Source organism: Taudactylus pleione, unplaced genomic scaffold (assembly GCF_031769625.1).
Source record: "Taudactylus pleione unplaced genomic scaffold, aTauple2 ptg000179l, whole genome shotgun sequence".
Taxonomy (NCBI): Eukaryota; Metazoa; Chordata; class Amphibia; order Anura; family Myobatrachidae; genus Taudactylus; species Taudactylus pleione.
The window spans coordinates 12,687,084-12,706,603 of record NW_028284581.1 but is presented as its reverse complement, the minus strand read 5'-3'; the positions used below and the strand labels follow the sequence as shown (position 1 = coordinate 12,706,603).

Below are 19,520 nucleotides of genomic sequence, written 5' to 3'. Positions count from 1 at the left end.
GGGGTGCGCCCACACTGGTCGAACACCCCTAGAGCCGGCCCAGCAAAGGGGTCTATTCACTAAGCCTTGGAGAGAGATAAAGTGGAGAAAGATAAGTCCCAGCCAATCAGCTCCTAACTGTCAGTTTACAGGCTGTATTTAAAAAATGACTGTTAAGAGCTCATTGGCTGGGACTTATCTTTCTCCACTTTATCTCTCTCCAAGGCTTAGTGAATAGACCCCACAGGAAGAAAACACAATATAACAAAGAACCCACTGAAGTACAGGAGGGAGGAAAGACCCAAGACAAATGGTTAAGAGTCAAGCTCATATCAGTAAAAACTCAGCCCAGTGTCTGAGAAGTACTAAATATGGGGAGTTGTTTCATATTACAAGGGGAAGGGAAGGTAGGGTACCAAAAGGAGAATGGTGGTAAGGTGTCTGAGTGACAATAACAATAACATTCCATATGTGCCTGATAGGAAATATAGAAGGGTGGTTTTAAGGCCCAAGACATAGGGTGAGAGGAGGAGAATCCTAAGGGTACAGACCAGATGCTCTTTAATTGTTAAATAATAAGGTTACCTGCCTAACAATTTCCTCTCTTTCTATACTTGCCTAATTCATTGATGGCTCCGGGCAGAGCTTGGCATATTGGGCCTGATTCACAGGCGCTTGCAAAAAGCGAGCACTCGCTCTGAATCAGGGCGGGCACAGGTTTTTTTAGGAGCGACCATCGGGCTTGCGACAAGACCCTTGTGGTAGGGTCTCATGGCCGCAAGCCCCAGAGAGCTTCTAGCTCAAATCGAGCCGGAAGCTCTCCCACTGACATCACTGGTGATGTCAGTGGGGCCGCCCACAAACGGTAGGCGTTTGCATGGGAACGCCTCAATTTGTGAAGCCACCCCCCCGCCACATCTACAAAATGGGGCGAGCTGTCGATCAACATCGACAGCCGCCCCTTTTGTAGTGTAGCAAAAAGCGCTCGCTCCGGGGCTCACGCACGCGCAGTGCGCACACCGCGCGTGCGCACTGGGCCACCATCGACCCGCTTGCGAGCGGGTCTGAATCAGGCCCATTGATTGCTGTGAGTTCTCAAACATTGAGAATACTATATAGTGGCAAAGCAAAGGTCTTACCACATGTGTCTTAAGCTGGTTGCACACTAGGCCAACAAGTATACACACCTTCCACACTTATTCTGGTGATGTGTCTGCTCAGTTAGCGATGATGTCACGCCTGGATGGCGGGCATTTAAATTTGCCCAACCAGTTGAGCTCTCACTCACCGCTGGGTCCCTGCAGCATGTGTACAGGCAATCGGTAGGTTTCCCATACACACCAGCAGATGAAACAATAGGTTTCCCATACACACAAGCAGATGAAACAATATATCTTCATCTTCTGTGCTGCAGAGCAGTTTGCATGTCGGCACAATGTATGTACTATGTTCTATATTCCACGCAAAAAAAACCTGTATCGCCTGTATTGTACTCCTGCCCTTCATCTGTATGTTCTATAGTATACACCCCCATTTCTATGTTTTTGTATTGTGCCCGCACACTCCCATCTGTATATACCGTAGTACTTTCAAAACCCCCTCTCCAATACAGACACACACATAAACTTACCTTATGCATGCCACCCTTTAGTCCAATCTGCCTCCGCTCCACTTTCCCCTCCAGTCTATAGCAGTGCTAACGTTTGCAGCTATTCCAGTCTCTGACCAGCAAAGGCGCAACATCATTACATCACATCTGCGTTGCTACTGTGAAGTCAAGACCTGGGCGCTGCTGGGACTGGCATATGCCCTGTTTAGGTACTGGTCCCCTGGCTATTTAACTGGCACAAATGCAATTGAGTGAAGTACTAATAATAAATAAATAAATAAAATGGAAATCCCCCTCTGGTGACAGTTCTCTTTAAAAAAAAACATACCTTACCTAATGTGAGTGTGGCATTTACTATCCCTCTATTACCACTTAATTGGTCTGCTACATTTTTCTTTTACACATTGCACTAATAAACGTGATTGTGATTGGAAGTTGTATGTGGGAAAAATGTTGTATGTGGGAAAAAAGAGCCCTGAAATACCCTATTGTACATTTTACTTAAATAGTCTTTTAATACTTTGCTTTTTCCACAATTATTATTAATGATTAATAGCAATCATGTTTCAAAACATGCCTATTTCTGCTATATAGTCATTAGATAACTTATTTCCATCAATTTGTGTAGAAGTCTGTCAAAATCACTGAAATAAGTGTTGATATTTCTCTTGAATTCTATTTACTACATTAAGGAGCTACATGTATAATACTATATATTATTATTATAGGTGATTGAAACTGATGAAGATTTTGTTGATTCATCACAAGGATATAACTACTTCGTAGATTTCCTCGACCTGTCTTTTCCTCTTGAAAGACCAAGCCGTGACCATCCCTATGAAGAAGTAAGACGTTATATACTGAACATTCTGTGATCTAAAATGATTATATCTCCAGCACAAACAGAGCAGCCACTGTTACTGTGAATAAAATGAACATAGGGCCTGATTCAGACCCGCTCGATGTTAGGCCACTGCGCATGTGCACCCCGGAGCCGGCGCCGGGTCTCGCACCAAAAGGGGGCGGCTGTTGATTTTGATCGACAGTTCGCACCATTTTGGAGGCGTGGCGTGGGGGTGGCTTCACAAACGGAGGCGTTCCCATGCGAACGCCTGTCATTTGTGGGCGCCCCACTGACATCACGTCAGTGGGAGAGCTTCCGGCTCTATTAGAGCCAGAAGCTCTCTGGGGCTTGCGGCCACGAGACCCTACCATAAGGGTCTCGTCGCAAGCCCGATGGTCGCGATGGCCTTGACCATCGCGACCATCTTCCTGGCCGCTCGCAATAGCTGTGGGTGGTCACCCACAGCTATGCGAACGGCCAGGAGGCCGCTCCAAAGAAGAAGAAAAAAACCGCCCTGATTCAGAGCGAGCGCTCTTTCAGAGCGTCCGGCTCTGAATCAGGGCCATAGTTCTTACATGACATTGCTATAAATCTTGTACTGCTTGTATAAAAGTATTCCTCTCCTGCAATAATTTACTTAAGTCTGAACATGTGCTCATTTGGTTTCTTAATTATGTTGTTAGTTATGCCTGTAGTGAAAAAAGGAAAATTTGTATCAATATTCTGCAGCTAGCTGCAGCAGATACCTCCTATATAGCAGAAGCTTTTGCATTATACATTTTTAACTATAACTTAGTTATTGATGAACCTGCTAGGAAACACACTCATGTAACAGCACCTGTTGGGTATTAGATTTTATTATATCTTTACACTGAATCATACGCTAGCTGTATATTTTTGGCAATGTTGTAACCCACGATCCTATCTATTGTTTGAGCCCCTGTGCAGGAAGCAATAGGCAGCACAATGTTTCATGAAGATATTATATCACCCCCGTCATCTTTCTTTAGGTGACAGTGAAGTAAATGGATTTATGCATCTGACAGAATACAGATGTAAATTTAGGGATCATTTGCGGTGTTACTATTTATGACTTATAGATTTTGAAATACGGTAGCTGCTTTGGAATTTACAAATAAAATCCACATGGCATTAGCGAGTAATAAAATGGTGATTTGTTACATTTTATTTTATGACAGATAAGATGTCGAGCTACTGTCATGAGACATGTAGTAAAAAATGGACTTCTATGGGATGATTTGTATATTGGATTCCAAACACGAATTCAACGGAATCCAGACATCTACCATCATCTGTATGTTCTGTTTTCATCTGATTTGCAATTTATATATTTTAATCTGCTCTGATGTGTGGTAGTGAAGATTTTTTTTCCATGTTAAACAATATATGTTGTATGCTTCCTTATGTCTCTGTCCTGGTCCTGATCAATCACTGTATACTCTGCTGCTGTTCTTTGTGTGATCCAAGAGTACTGTGAAAGGAGTTGGGGCTGCTTTAAACCCTACAGCAGGGGTGGGGAACCTTTTTTCCAGAGGGCCATATTGATATATGGAACAGTATTTGCAGGCCCGATGCAGGCCACGTCCCCTCAGTGTGACTTCTCACGGGGGTGGGTCCACAATCGCCAGTGATTACAGCAAATGCCCGGAGCATCCTGAGGATGCTCCGGGGAGCTGTAAGAGCAGTGGTGTGACTGTCTGAAGCATCCTAAGGACACTCCAGGCAGCACAGCTGCATAGATTCTGGCTGCAGGGTGCCAGATGAGGCTAGCAGAAAAAAGTTCAGAGGGCCAGACCAAATGATTCTGCAAGCCTTATACGGCCCCTGGGCAGGAGGTCCCCTATCTCTGCCATAGAGAATGTTGACACCAGCAAGGCTAGTGCTAGGGTGTTCGGCGCCCCCCTGCAAACTATAGATTTGTGCCCACCTACAAATATATCCTCTTGTCATGTTTCATATTTAAAGAAACAGATGGAGGGTGCCTAAATAATGTGGGTATCAGGATATTAAATAAATATTGGTAATCATTGAATCCCGCAGGACTGCTGCTTCTGGAGAGGTGCTGAACTTCACAGAGTAACCTTAATAAACGAAGGGTAAAAAAAAGAAGCGCAGTGCAACTGACAGGATAGAATTAAATATAAGCTATTTATTAGTAAATATATAAATAATAAACTGTAGGAATCAAGTTCAGAAATAATCAATAATAATGATGGAGTATAAAACATAATAAGTGAAGTCAGAAATTAAGTCCAAAGTTTGCAGCTAGATATGCCAAGGATCAGTTCCTTACAAAGGTAAAAAAGTAATTTATAGTTGCAATCACAATAAAGATCTAAATGGAAACAGTAAACCACGGTGGATACAATGTATCCTGGAGTCTCACAAATTAGACTTGGAAGTGTGTATCACTTGTTGTTATATCCGGATGTGATCCAAGGCACTGAGGACCTGATTCAGAGCCGCTCACAAAAAGTGAGCGCTCGCTCTGAATCAGGGCGACCGCTTTTTTTTTTATAAACCGGCCTCCTGGCCGCTCGCTAAGCTGTGGGTGACCACCCACAGCTTTTGCGAGCGGCCAGATGATGGTCACGACCATTGCGACCATCGGGCCTACGACTAGACCATTGTGGTAGGGCCTCGTCTGCCGCAAGCCCCAGTGAGCTTCTGGCTCTAATAGAGCCGGAAGCTCACTACTGACATCACTGGTGATGTCAGTAGGTCCACCCACAAATGGCATGCATTCCTTCAGGAACGCCTCCATTTGTCCAGCCATCCCCCCACCCCACCTACAAAACGGGGCAAGCTGTCAATCAACATCGACAGCTGCCCCGTTTGTAGCGAGCCCCGGAGCGAGTGAATTTCTCACTCGCTATGGGACTTGTGGACGCGCATTGCGCACGCCACGTATGCGCAATGCACAACCATCTACACACTTGCAAGCGCATAGCGCTTGCGAGCGGGTCTAAATCAGGCCCTGAGTGTGATGGAAAATGTTGTATATATCCGTTTTGCACTGACATACCAATAAATTTGAAACTCCCAAACCATTAGTGATCAGACGGAGTTCCTCTCAATAAAGTCATAATGGTAATATTAAATGAGGAACAGAGTCTCACTTGGTATGTCCATAATCTCACACGTCTGGGTAAGGTAATTTACAGCCGGGAAGTGGCCCGGACCTGGTCGTGGGGGAGAATTCCAACAGGCTCATTCCTAAGCAGTGTCCCCGGCTGCCAAGTGAAAGGTATCCGCAGCAAGTAGAGCCAGGGGATAGGTGTCTGCTGCATCTGTATTGGATGCCGGTTTGGCGTGTATTCCTCCAGGTAGAACACGCTGTGAACGGATAGCAGTGCAAAACCGGTTTGGTGGATCAGTGCTGCTGCACGTAGTTAGTGCTAGGCAGATGTCACAGGGGGGGTTGTGTGCCGCTTGATGCGTTTCTCAGCAGTACGCCGTTTCTTCAAAAGCAATGTTTCATATTTACCCCTCATTCAGGTTATGCCACACAGTAGAGCCCTTATACACATTACACCACACAGTAGTGTCCCTTCTAAACATAATGCCACACAATAGAGCCCCTTATACACATTATGCCACACAGTAGAGCCCCTTATACACATTATGCCACACTCTAATGCCCATAATACCACACAGTAGTACCTCCTATACACATTATACCACACAGTAATACCCCTTACACACATTATGCCATGTAGTAGAGTCCCTTATTCACATTATGCCACACAGTAGTACCCCTTATACACTGTGCCACACACTACCCCCCCTTACTTATCTGTTACTAAAGACTGGACTGTGCATAATGCCCAGCCACTCACCAGAGGCTCGGCTCCTGACGGCCTACCTTAGACGGATAAAGTGACCTGGGCCTAAAGGCCAGAGTCATTTTACTTGTGGCATGGGCAATCTGCCTGCCTGACATGCTCCACAGGTGGCCTGTGGCACCCATGAGCTTAATGCCAACACCTGGTGGTCTAGGGAGGGGCAGTAGTAAATTACCCATGACCAAGGTCGCCTACCGGTAAGTTGGGAGAGGCTGCAGTGGTGAGTATCATTTAGCTATTTGTTTCCTAACACCTGCAGCACTCTCCAGTCCTCATCTTCCCTCTTCTGCTGCTGGCCCATCCGTGGCCATCGGAGCTTTTCAAGTAACATTCTCTTCTATAGATCGCCGCAGTACTGAAGGCTTTGCCTTGCGGCATCTGACGTCAGATGCCGTGAGCAGGTGGAGCTGCTTCTAATTGGATGCCGGTCCACGAGCTGTGATTGGCTCGTGCCCAGTGCCAAGTTGAAATAGCCGCTGCTACCTATTAGCCGCTGGTCCACGAGCTGCGATTGGCTACTGGTACCACACCCACTTGCCCAGCGCTTATTAAGATGGCGATCGGGGCGACAGCTGGTTACTACTGTATACCTCCCAACATTGCTTCAGTGGGACACTCTAGACAATTATGGCTGTGTGATGGACTAAGCCATTTCATTGTTAATCCTTTGCTATATAGCTGCATTCTTCTGACTCCTGGCCTGTCTGACAATTATCTTGTGCAGCACAGGTGGTGTAATTGTACACTGAGGTCTTGGGTTTGATTCACCCTAACTGTCTGGAGTTTGTATGTTACCCCTGTGCTTGCATGGGATTCCTCCAGGTACTCCAGTTTTCTCCCACAATCTAAAAATATACTAGTAAGTTAGTTGGCTTCTGACAAAAATTAACCCTAGTGTGTCTGTGTACATGTGGTAGGGAGATTGTAAACTCCACTGGGACAGGGGCTAATGTGAATGGCCAAATATTCTCTGTAAAGATCTACAGAATATGTGTGCACTATATAAATAACTGATGAGGATGATGATAATAATAATATTGTTTTATTATATTGTTTATATTATATTGTTGTGATGTCTTCACTTTGTTACTATCTGTTTTGCTTTATCCATTGTCAAATATTGACCATTTTATATAGTATCCATTCCACTTAAAGTCATTTAGATTCAAGAACACAGCAAGATGGTTGGAAGTGGTCAAACTAGCCGTATAGTCTTAAAATCTTACATTAATATACAGTATAAATACTTCATACTAGCAGAAAACAAAAGCTACGGTAATCTTTTGTACTAGACGTGGATTGTTAACTGTCTTTTGTATTACTCTAATTATTAATGTATGGGTTGTTTCATGGTGCAAGGATAAGGAGTTTTAGATTACTTGGCAGACATAATAAATAATTAGTGTTAATAGATTGTGATAATATGTCTGGGTTGTGTTTTGTGTTTATTTAGCTTATTTGCTTATATGTTGAATGGAGGAAAGACTGTAGTCTGAAGTTACAACTGATTATGGGGCCTATTCAATATCACTATTTTAGCCCAGGGCTGGTTGTCCCTTGGGAGAAGGGACCCTGTTTTGGGGTCCTGATTTTTTGACCCGTGAAACTGACCAGTTTGCGACTGGTTAATGTTATATGGCAGGGGTATCCAATGCTGTGCGTCTCCCTGTTATAGTGATACCCCCATCCCAGCTGGTTCAGCCTGCTGTGCAACAGGGGGAACCCCACACCATTTTATTCCCCTATTTTCCAATGCTAGCTGCTGCTCAGAGGTCCAGACTGGTTACTGATTTGGGGGTAACCCCACACTTTTCTTTTTTAATTAACAATTTCTTCTATTTTTAAATTATTAATTTATTATCTTTTGTACTAGGCTGTTTCTCTGGTTGAATCAATTCTCTAGTTTTGTACTAGATGTTACTTTGGCAGCAATCACCTGCACTTGCCTAATGTCTGTGATTTGCTGTTTGGAGAAGTGTGTTGGTAATATATTATATTTTCTACTTGGCTTTTACTTTTATGCCATTAATTCTAGATTAATAAAAATATTCTATAGGGTTGTATAGTTTATTAAACTGCCATCCTGTCTGAGACTGTTGTGCCACTGTTTCATTTATGTCAAATATTCTTTTTTAAACTACCATGTTTTTGTGCCACTGCTCTGTCACTTAGTTTAGCCAGCCAACTCGCTGCAGCCTTTAGCCAATAATTGGTGAAAACAAGATTGTAAGCTATGAGATGGTCAAAATTTACTGGAAATGCCATTGGTGTTAATAATACTTAAAAAAGGTCCAAATTACATGATTGTTTTAAAAAGAAATCCAGAAACAAACACTGATGATTAGAACCAAAACACCAAGATCATAACCAGGGGGTCTCTGTACATAATCCAGCTTTTTTTTGTGTTTTAAAAAGGTTGATTAATAGTGAAGTAATAACAAAAAACACACACATCACACAAAACCACAGGAAAAGTTGTATATGGGAGCTATGTCCTGGCTTCTGTCTGGTGGACTGAAGCTAACTGGCAACATTAATTGTCAGAGCATTATTGAGAGGTTGATATATAATGTGCGTCAGTAACTAGTCTCAGTCTCTCGCTACCTGGGGGAACAGGCAGCAGGCCTGTTGAGATATCCTATGATTGCTGGCTATAAGTACTATATTATGTTGTTTTGTGAGAGGGACGTTCGGTTCCTCCAGGCTGAGAGAGGGGATTATTTGTTTTAGTTAGAGTCGGACAGACTAGGCTTTTCTTTTATGTTTTATGTACATTTATGCTGCAAAATAAAACTAGCTGTGAATGCTTGTACCAAGGCCCTGGATTCATGTGCTATTATTTGGATGCTGTGTGAAAGTGCAGGGATGGGATTCTTACCATGATCCCTTTAATCCGGGACACATATGAATTACACAGATCCTGTGTCTGGCTGACTTCAAGTCTTCATTTCACCTGGATTTAATGAATATATATATATATATATATATATATATATATATATATATATATATATATAGATAGATAGATAGATAGATAGAAACAAAATCTTGTCAGCATAAGAATGGGTTTTCCATAAGTTTTATGAAAAACTATTCTAGTTGATGAATAAACAGCAACTAGTCCTTGCGCTAATCTCACAAGTAGAAAATACACTTTTGAGCTGATAGTCCAATTAGCCAGTACCACTTGGTTTAAATATGCAACCACACAAAAAACTAAAGAGTAGGAGAGCGCTATAGTTATCTGGTAATAAACACCTGCATATCATTTGTTTGAATAAAAGACTTCAAGGCTTCTCAAAAATGAATTATAAAAATGTATTCACAAACCATGATATACATAATTAAAAACACATAACAACAAAAACCACATATTCAATATGTTTAAAAATGGCACTAGTAGCTTGTTCTTTTAAATCGCTTGTGACTTGCTTGTTTAAGTCTCCATAGACACCTCTGTAACCACATATAATATCCAAATTATAAAAGGAGATATGGTCTCCTAGGGGCCCATTTATTAAGGATCGCATTTTGCAATGCGATCAGGGCATGCAGTATCGCCCATGATCGCATTGCAAAATGCGATCATACCGGCCGAATGTATGACCCGGCACATGCACGGAGACGGGCTCCAAAAAGAGCCCGTCCCTGCGATGTGGCCGGAGCGCATTCCGGGCTACTGCGCATGCACAGTCCCGCGGACTGCACATGAGCGGCGCCCATTGCCGGCGGAGGGATCTGGAAGATCCCTCCGCCGGCTCAAATGCGGTAAGTGCCCATAGGACACAGCGGCTAACGCTATCTGCAGATGGCGTTAGCTGCTGGGGTCAATATCGGGAATGCTTCGCATTCCCGATATTGATACATTTGGCAGCATCGCATCCCCCATAGAAACCTATAGGGGAGGCGGCTGCCGGCGGCAATGGAGGGATCGCAGCAGGTATCGGAGATACCTGCTGCGGTCCCTCCTTCATACATTCGGGGGATACTAAGTATTTCAGGTAAACCCCCGAAAACAGGTGTTTTCGGGGAAATTACCTCAAATGATCTTTGATAAATGGGCCCCTAGTGTAAGAAAAAGATTTGGCTGTATAAGTTCTCAATCGTGGCAAAGTGGAGATATAACCTTTGCATATGCTTATGCTGATAATAGCAACAATATTGGGATCTCGCCATACAAATCTAGAGTATACTGATATAACCGCACTGCTGTCTGCTTGTAATTGTGGTCTGTCTTAGGAGAACTCAGCGTGATTGAATTAGGCGGCCGCTCTCCCTCTAGGTGCTCCTTTAATATATGATTAGTCTCTGTAAATGGTGATGAAGATTTCTTTCAGCCAAATGTAATAGTTGCATATGCTGGTCCAGGCGTGTATATGATCGGTGCAAATGCAGTCACAAGCGAATCTGCCCCCTCTATGTCGACATGTTTCGCTCCTCCAGGGAGCTTTATCAAGACAGGGGTAATGTGTAAAAGTGCCTCCTTATATTTGGAGTTGGTAATCCTTTAATCTGCAGCATGTGTGTGCCTTAATCATATCTTTGATTATTGCAGTTGTGTATTAGTTTCCTTTTGTGCAGTTAAAACATCACATAGAGAAGCATTGAACTTTAACAAAATACAACATTTAAATATACACCACTACATTACAATTAAGTATACTTTTTCATCTCTTGCCTTTTGTTTATTAGTTTCATTCTAAATTATCATACATAACATATAGAGCTAAATAAAGTTAAAAAAAAACCCTAATAAATATATATACACACATATAATTTCTATTCATCTCGAATAACGTATCAAAAATAATAAAATAAATATAATGTTGTTAAAATAAATATAATAAACATACTAATATAAATAAATATAAACATACCATAAATAATTAATTGATCTTTATAAATATACATATGTATGCTTACACATATATCTCCACTAGATTCTTGGTTAGGTCTTTTACACTTCAACTTCAGTCTCCCATACTCTTTTTCGCCCCAAGCATATCCTGCTTAGCTTCATTTGCAGACTCTCATATCATCATTATTGCGAATACTATGTGGATAGCACAGTATCAAATTCTTAACTTTGTCTAGAACAGGGATGGGGAACCTCAGGCCCGGGGGCCGTATAAGGCCCTCAGAATCATTTGGTCTGGCCCTCTGAGCTTTTTTTTGCTAACCTCATCTGGCTAGCAGGGTGCCTAGAATGGCACCCTGCAGCTAGAATCTATGCAACAGTGCCACCTTGAGCATCCTTAGGATGCTTCAGATGGTCACACTGCTGCCCTTACAGCTCCCCAGAACATCCTCAGGTTGATCCAGGCATTGCTGTAATCACCAGTGATTGTGGCCCCGTCCTGTGTAACGTCATGCGGAGAGGGTATGGGCTGCACCGGGCCCGCAAATAATGTAATATATATCAGAATGGCCCTCGGCAGAGAAAAGGTTCCCCAGCTCTGGTCTAGAAGAATGTTACCAGGATATTTTATATAAATTGATATATCTTTTAACAGTAAATTATAAATATACTGATAAACTAATTGATCCTCTGTGACTAAATTAGTCCCCTAGTATATAGACATATGAGGGAATGTGTATCCACTCTACTAAATATCTCTTAACCCTTCAAAACTCTGGGTTCATAACCATATTGACAAAAAATCTTAAATTCAAAACACATGCTAATTGTCAAACTTGTATTAAAGTGGGTCTTATAATTCTCACTAGGGAGACAACCAGAAGATAGGCCATCAAAGTCGCAGAGACCAATGTCTCTTGCATACATGGTGACCTGAGGACCCAAATTAATGAACTATTGATCCTCAAGACTTATGGCACTTATATCGCCGTGACCATCATCTACTGACAAACAAGGTGCCTCATTCTTGCAGAATGTATCAATCAAGGCAAGTAAAATCCAAGGCTATATTTAAACCTTTGGGTTGTATGGTATCAAGTTTAAAGATCCAAGATGATTCCCCTAGGCATAACCGTTTGAATCTATTGCCCCCTCGTTTTGTACCCATAATTGTCTTGACAATGGTTAGTTTTAAACCCTTTGGGTTCCCTCCATGGACTTGTGCAAAATGTTTAGAGACGTTATGGCTCTGCAGTCTTTTCATTATATTACGTCTATGTTCCCTTAATCTTTCTTTAACTGCCCTAATTGTCCTCCCCACATACTGGAGAGAACAATTCCAAAACATATATACAATACCTTGATTCACAAGTGAGGAATTGCGTAATATTAAATGTATGTTTATTAGATGTCGATGTAATATTTAATATTTTATTTTCAATATAACTGCAGGTCAAACAAATAGACTTATTGCACTTACAACATCCCAATGGTTTTCCAGATAACCAGGTACTCCCTGTTGTTCTTTTCGTTCTCTTAACTCACTAGGGGCCAGGATATTTTTAAGATTCGTATTTCTCTTAAAAATTATATTAGGGTTCTTTTGGATGCACTTGGATAAGATGGGATCTTGTTTAAGAATTTCAAAATGAGATCTTAAGATTCTCTTGATATCTCCAGATTTAGTGTTATATTTTGAAATGAAGGGGATGAAATCACCCTTTTTCACTGTCTCTCTATTCTTATTTGTCTCTCTGTTATTAACATTTAGCTCTGCATTCTCTGGTTCGAAATATGGACCATTCACCTTCAACAATTCTGATCTATGCAACGTTGAGGCAAAACTTCCTGCCTCATCCAATAGAGATTCTGGATATCCCCGTTTTCTAAAGTTATTCAACATATCTCCCATTTGAACAAAAAAGTCTCCTTCATCTTCACAATTACATCTAAGATGAAGGATTTGATTTTTAGGAATATTTTGGATCCAAGGACGATAATGTCCACTTTGATAGTGTAAATAGTTACCCACACTCACTGGTTTCTTATAATTTGAGGACATAACAATATTTTCCTTACCTATATAAAAGGACACAGTGAGGAAATCTATGCACTCTAAATTAAATGTGTAAGTGAATTTTAAATTAAAAGTGTTATTATTTAATAACAAATTTCTGTGCTAATTCTAAACCCCCATTCCAAATAATAAACAAATAATTATCTCTATATGTTCCGCTCCAGATGAAGTCTTCCTCGAAGCGGCCCATACAGAGATTAGCATAACTAAGCGCAAACTTGGTCCCCAGGGCCATCCCCAGTGTCTGTTAATAATATGTGCATTCGAACAAAAAATTATTGTGCATGAGTATAAACAAGATAGCATCCAAAACCAAGTCACATTGTCCCTTTGAAATGTTAAGTCTTGATTCAAATAATATTTATTTGCTTCTACACCTTTAAGATGGGGTATATGTGTATATAAAGCTTGGATATCCAGGGTGAGGAACCCCCACCCCGGTGTCCACTTAAATCCAAGCATCTTTTGAAGGATATCAGTAGTATCTTTTACATGTGATTTCAAATTGATGACGTGACTCTGCAAATGTGTATCAACAAAAAAGGATAAATTAAATGTAAGTGACCCAATCCCTAAAACTATTGGTCTCCCAGGAGGTGAATAACTCTGTATAATTAGTTTTTGAGAAGCCTTGAAGTCTTTTATTCAAACAAACAATATGCAGGTGTTTATTACCAGGTAACTATAGCGCAGTCCTACTCTTTAGTTTTTTGTGTGGTTCCATAAATTTTCTAACTATTTTAAATGAGGTAATGCAGCTACAACCTTGTGATATTGCAGAACCAAACACATTTCTAAAAGATAAACAGACACAAGGGAGCACCAATAATGTATTAAATTAAACACAATAAATGAAGTAATAAATCAGAGCCAAATGGACCCATACTTTGTAATCAATATAAAAAGGCTGATCTCAAAACCAACGATCTCTTTAGACATATTTGATAGAAGTTCTAGTATTGCTATAGGTAAATTAAAAAGAGACTTCCATACCATATAACCATAAACTGTTTCATTTTAACACAATTAAAATGTGCTCATGTGCAAACCCTGGTTTCCACATGGTCCCGGACACAGGCCCTGATTCCGAGCCAGACGCTCTCTGTGAGCGCTTGCTCTGAATCAGGGCAGCATTTTTTTTGTGCCGGCCTCCGGGCAACTCGCTAAGCTGTGGGTGACCACCCACAGCTATTGCAAACGGCCAGACGATGGTCTTGTCCATCGCAAGCCCCAGTGGACTTCCTGCTCCAATACAGCTGGAAGTCCACCTACTGATATCACTAGTGATGTCAGTAGGGCCACCCACAAACGGAAGGCGTTCCCTCGGGAATGCCTCCGTTTGTCCAGCCGCCACCCCTGCTCACCTCCAAAACGGGGCGAGCTGTCAATCACAATCGACAGCTGCCCCGTTTTGATGCGAGACCCGTAGCGATGGAGCGCCCGTCGCTGGCTGGGTCTCGCGCACGCACATGCCGGAGGTGGCTCATGCGCAGGGGGTAAACATCAACCCGCTTGAGTGCGCATAGCACTTGCGAGCTGGTCTGAATCAGCCCCACAGTTTGCAGAACCACTGTTCCTCCTAGGAATTTAAATGTATTTCACTGTGGCTCAAAACTGAAATTGCTTGGCTCAAACATGGGGGAGGACACCATACATATTTAATCCAAAAGACTTTGTCAGGGGTGTGACAAACTCTCTTGGATGAAACATGTAGGGTGTCCTCCCCCATGTTTGATCCAAGTATTTCAAGTTTGGAGCCACAGTGAAGGGGAGGCTTACCTTCCTAGGAACAGTGGTATGTTTGAGATAACCCTGGTATACTCCATTTCCATGTGAGCACATTTCTAATAGGCAGTAGTGTAAACAAAGAATCCAAATGATGGGATACATATACAGCAAACAAGAGCGTGAAACACGTTCACACATACCACTCTCCCACAGTAACAAAATATATTATGATCTATATTGTGCCATACTGTTAGAAGCAGTTCCAGATAGGAGGCGGCCAAGGTGCAGTCTCATTTGAGACCCCCTTCTCTCACCACTGTATGAACAGAACAGACTCTGGCAATGTACACAAGACTATTGTACATGGGAAAATTTACAGGCAAATGGTAGCGGCACTTTTTTCTCTGTGCTTTCTGTACTGCACATGCGCAGGTCTTCAGGAATAGGGCTTAGACACCATTTTCCCAGTGATATCTGCTGCGCTTGGTGAGCAGGTACATATAAACTACAGATGTGTCCTCTTACATCCTTGCCGATCATGCTACAAACGTACACACGCATCGAGCCATGTGATTACCTGCAGCTGCGTATGCTACAGTACGCTATGACGTGCACTGCGATTGCACCATGCAATCCGATTTGCCGCGTACGCAGCAAAGATTCAAGAGGACATATCTGTATGGGTGAAGGGTGTGTGGTTTGTGGTCCCCTTGGACTCAGGGCCCTGTGTTAACCATACATCCTTCACCCATTATAGATACGCCCATGCATACTATAGTGTATATATTATAATTTGGTGAAAAATATTAATTATGTTAATGGGATTGCAAAATATCTTTAGTGAAATCATTATTACAAATCTTTAACAATATGAATATTATGGTTCATGCAAAATCATTTATAAGAAAATAATTATATGTCTTTGTTATATTAAAGTAGTGTGAATGGTTTATGTATATTTGCTTTACTGTTATAACCTTCAGGACTAAATCAGAGAGAAATAGCACACCCTTTATCAACCATTGATCATAAACCTTTTCTGTGTAATAGCCCAACTTACCCATCTCATTCATTTATGTTACTGTATTTCCTGGAATTTTATTTCCCCCCAGTTGTTGATCAGTGCTCCCCAGCTGTTCATACATGTGTGTATATATTTATGTATGAATTTAGATATACATGTATTTTTGCATATGCATACTCTTTATCACTGTTTGCACTTTGTTTTTTTCTAGTTTCTGGAACCATTTTCAGATCAAACTGCCTCTATCACCACCTGACTGGGATGCATTCTTGGAAAAAGAGAAACAAAATAGAGCTAAGGCACAAACCTGCAGTTTAATGTAAATTAATCTAAAATTGCTGCACAACGTACAGCTCAAGAAGAATTTAGTTTGATTTGCCTCTGAAAATTCCTGAAAACTAACATTGTCTGTCTTATCTATATTAAATGAACTATGTATTCACATATTTATCTAAATGAGCCATACTTGCTGACTTTAATTAACTCCTCTCCAGGAAAAGCCCGGAGAGGAAATGTAGCTTACAGCTTTGGACAACAGGGCAGCGGGCTCTCCACGTCATTCGACCCGGAGATTCACGTCATTTTAGCCATGCCCCTCTGTTTGGATCCGAAAATTTTGCATCCTGCCCACTTCACTAGGAAGTGGGTGGGATGCCGGAGATCCAGATACTCTTCCGGGGGTGCTGGGGACTATCCGAAAATTCGTGACTTCACGCAACTTCCGGGAGAGGAGTCAAGTACGAAATAAGCGGAAATACATATTTATGTAGTGGTTTTTTCTTACTAGTAAAAAAGGTACTAGTACTTACCTAAACTGCTGAATATCCTGTGGCCAGGTTAGTGTTTCCATGGCCTATTGAATGAAATGGACTAATCTGGTGATACAAGTCCCTGGAATGAGTGTGAAAATGTGCAGTCAATTATTATAGAAGAACTTCCCGTTTCCAGAAATAAAAGGTACTCAGTCAGTACAATTGAGTACCATGAGAAAAAAAAAACTGGTTACATCTTCCAAATAGATTAATGCTTGTCTTCATAACAAAAATACTGTTCATGTGCAGATGTGTACTCCTACACCTAGCCTATTATGTCATGCAGTGCCAAATGCCTGGAACGAGTGAGCTGCCAGGTCCCGCACGACTTCCATCAAGTATCTTTTTTGGCCGAAAATGCATCTTAGTTGCAAACAGACGCAACAAGCCACTTCCTAGCACTTTGTATACATATTCAGACTTAGTTGCCCCCATATATACAAATGAATCCATGCAGTCTTATGAAGTGGCTTGTAGCATCTATTTGTAACTATGATGCATTTTTAGGTGAAAAAGACGCTTGGTGCAAGCAGAGTCGCACGGGACCTAACGCGCTGAGAAGGACTGTTTGGTACAACTGCAGCAATACTATATGAGGACATATCTGTAAGTGAGGGAACTTCCGAACTGCTTTTATTACATATGTCACACTTCTCTGTTAGGCTGTTTATTTAATAGCTAGGAGTGTGCTTAAAATGTACTTCACTAAAAGCCAGAGATTGGACCTTGTCCTATACCTCAAATTGTATTAATTCCACAGAGAGTGCACTGGCAAGCACATTCCACATAATATAATGCACTTCACACACATAATTCCCACCTGTTACTAAACAGTCTCTACCTACAGTGCACACTTTCAAATTTGACTGAGTTTTTGAAACAGGGATTGACCCAATCCCCCTCCCAATTCCTCAGTATCAGCGCTGGTTTTCACTATGACTGTGCTTCATACATGATATTGTGAAAATAAGCCACAGGTCAGCAGAATTATACCTATTTTTGGCGATTGCAAAAAGTAAACCCTCCCAAAGCCTAAAAGTCTGGGCTATCAGTTTGAGAATGGAAAACCCATGGGGTTGCTTGGCTGTGGAAGCCAGAATGATTAACAGGATTGGGACCCCTGCCAGGATTGAATTGGGAACTTAAAGTGACACTGAAAAAAATCATTAAGATGTCCTTATGCAGGTAGGACCAAATAGACTGTTGGTGGGGCCAACAAGGCTAAAATTAATTTCCCCTAGCAATGTAAAAGGAAAACAGCAAATAACTTTATATGTCTACCTGTATATTAAAAATTATCCTAATGACATTCAGTATAGAGAGCATTCTAGTGACCGCCATAAAAAACAGAGAGTAAAATACAGAGAGCATACTACTGACCACAATGTAATACAGAGAGCATACTAGTGATTGCTATACAATAGAGCATCTTGGTAACTGCCATTCAATACAAAATATCATCCTGTGACCACTACATAATAAGAGAGCATCCTCGTGAATGCCATATAATACAGAGAGTATTATAATAACCACTATACAACATAGACAGGATTCATTCTTTAGACCAACTTACAGAACAGAGGGCATCTTGCTGACTGCCTTACAATGCAGAGTGCATTTTAGTGACCACAATACAGAGAGGATTCTTGTCACCACTATACAATACAGTGAGTATTTCTGTGACTACCATACAATGAAGAAAACATCCTAGTGGTTGCCATACAATTTAGAAGGCATCCTAGGGATCACCATATAATATAAAGAGTAGTGTAGTGATCACGATACAATACGGTACATAAAGCATCCTACTGATCACAATAATAGAGCATTATCTTGACTGCCACACAATATCATTATGATACCCATGATGAAAAGTTCAGGTAAGCCCTATTACAAATGTAATCCCAGACTGACCACTTGTGATTGGAAATTCAACCCATGATATTATCTCAATACAAACATTTGTTTTCTAAACTGAGATACAGGTTGTACCCATCATGTAGCTTCATGGAAACTCTTTACTCTGAATAATATTGACCTCAGTCTGTTCAAACCTCTGCTCCTCTGTATCATCTGCAAATCAAAGCTTATGACAAGTCCAAATCTAAATTTTGAATTTAGCTAATTGAGCTCATTGTATGTATGCGGCATACTTAAAAAATCATTGACAGTGCTCAAACTGTTACTCATTAATAATGCCAATATTCAATTCATTTTTATTGATATTATAATTTCAATTAACTTTTATCTACCTCCTTACCTTTCCTATTAGTAGCTGTAAATGATAAAGTATAGCAGGTGATGGATAGTAGAAAAAAATGAAGAGTTTGGTTACGGGTTTATTATATTTCTAAATGTAATTAATAGCCTTTGGTTGGCTTTTCTAAATAAAGTAAATTTTACATTAAAAAGTTTAAATGTATACATTATATATGTTACTGCTAATTTTTCTGTTAGATATTTAATAATATAACTACTATAAAAAATAGTTTATCTAACAATTTTATTTCTTTGCTGTTTAATCTATTTGTCATTGTTAAATAAATAAAGAAGTGCATGTAGTTCAATGTGTATACTGTATATTTTAAGAAAAATACCAATACGATATCTGTTTGAATCTTTAATTATAAAAAATTCACCCAAGTGGCTTCTTTGATGTAGAGTAATTTTCCTATTATAAAGAATAATGCATCCAATAATGTAATTCATTAAGGATATTGGGC

General features: G+C 40.9%; 1 protein-coding gene across 1 annotated transcript in view; it reads left to right on the top strand.

Moving 5' to 3' along the window:
* Positions 1-19,308, top strand: part of LOC148519915 (cytidine monophosphate-N-acetylneuraminic acid hydroxylase-like) — a 220,226-nt gene extending 200,918 nt beyond the window's left edge. The window contains exons 12-14 of the mRNA XM_088475875.1: positions 2,317-2,433; positions 3,632-3,747; positions 16,197-19,308. Of these exons, the coding sequence (XP_088332001.1) occupies positions 2,317-2,433; positions 3,632-3,747; positions 16,197-16,308 (345 nt within the window). The 3' untranslated portion in view covers positions 16,309-19,308. The remainder of the gene's footprint in view (positions 1-2,316; positions 2,434-3,631; positions 3,748-16,196) is intronic.
* The last annotated feature ends 212 nt before the right edge of the window (positions 19,309-19,520 follow it).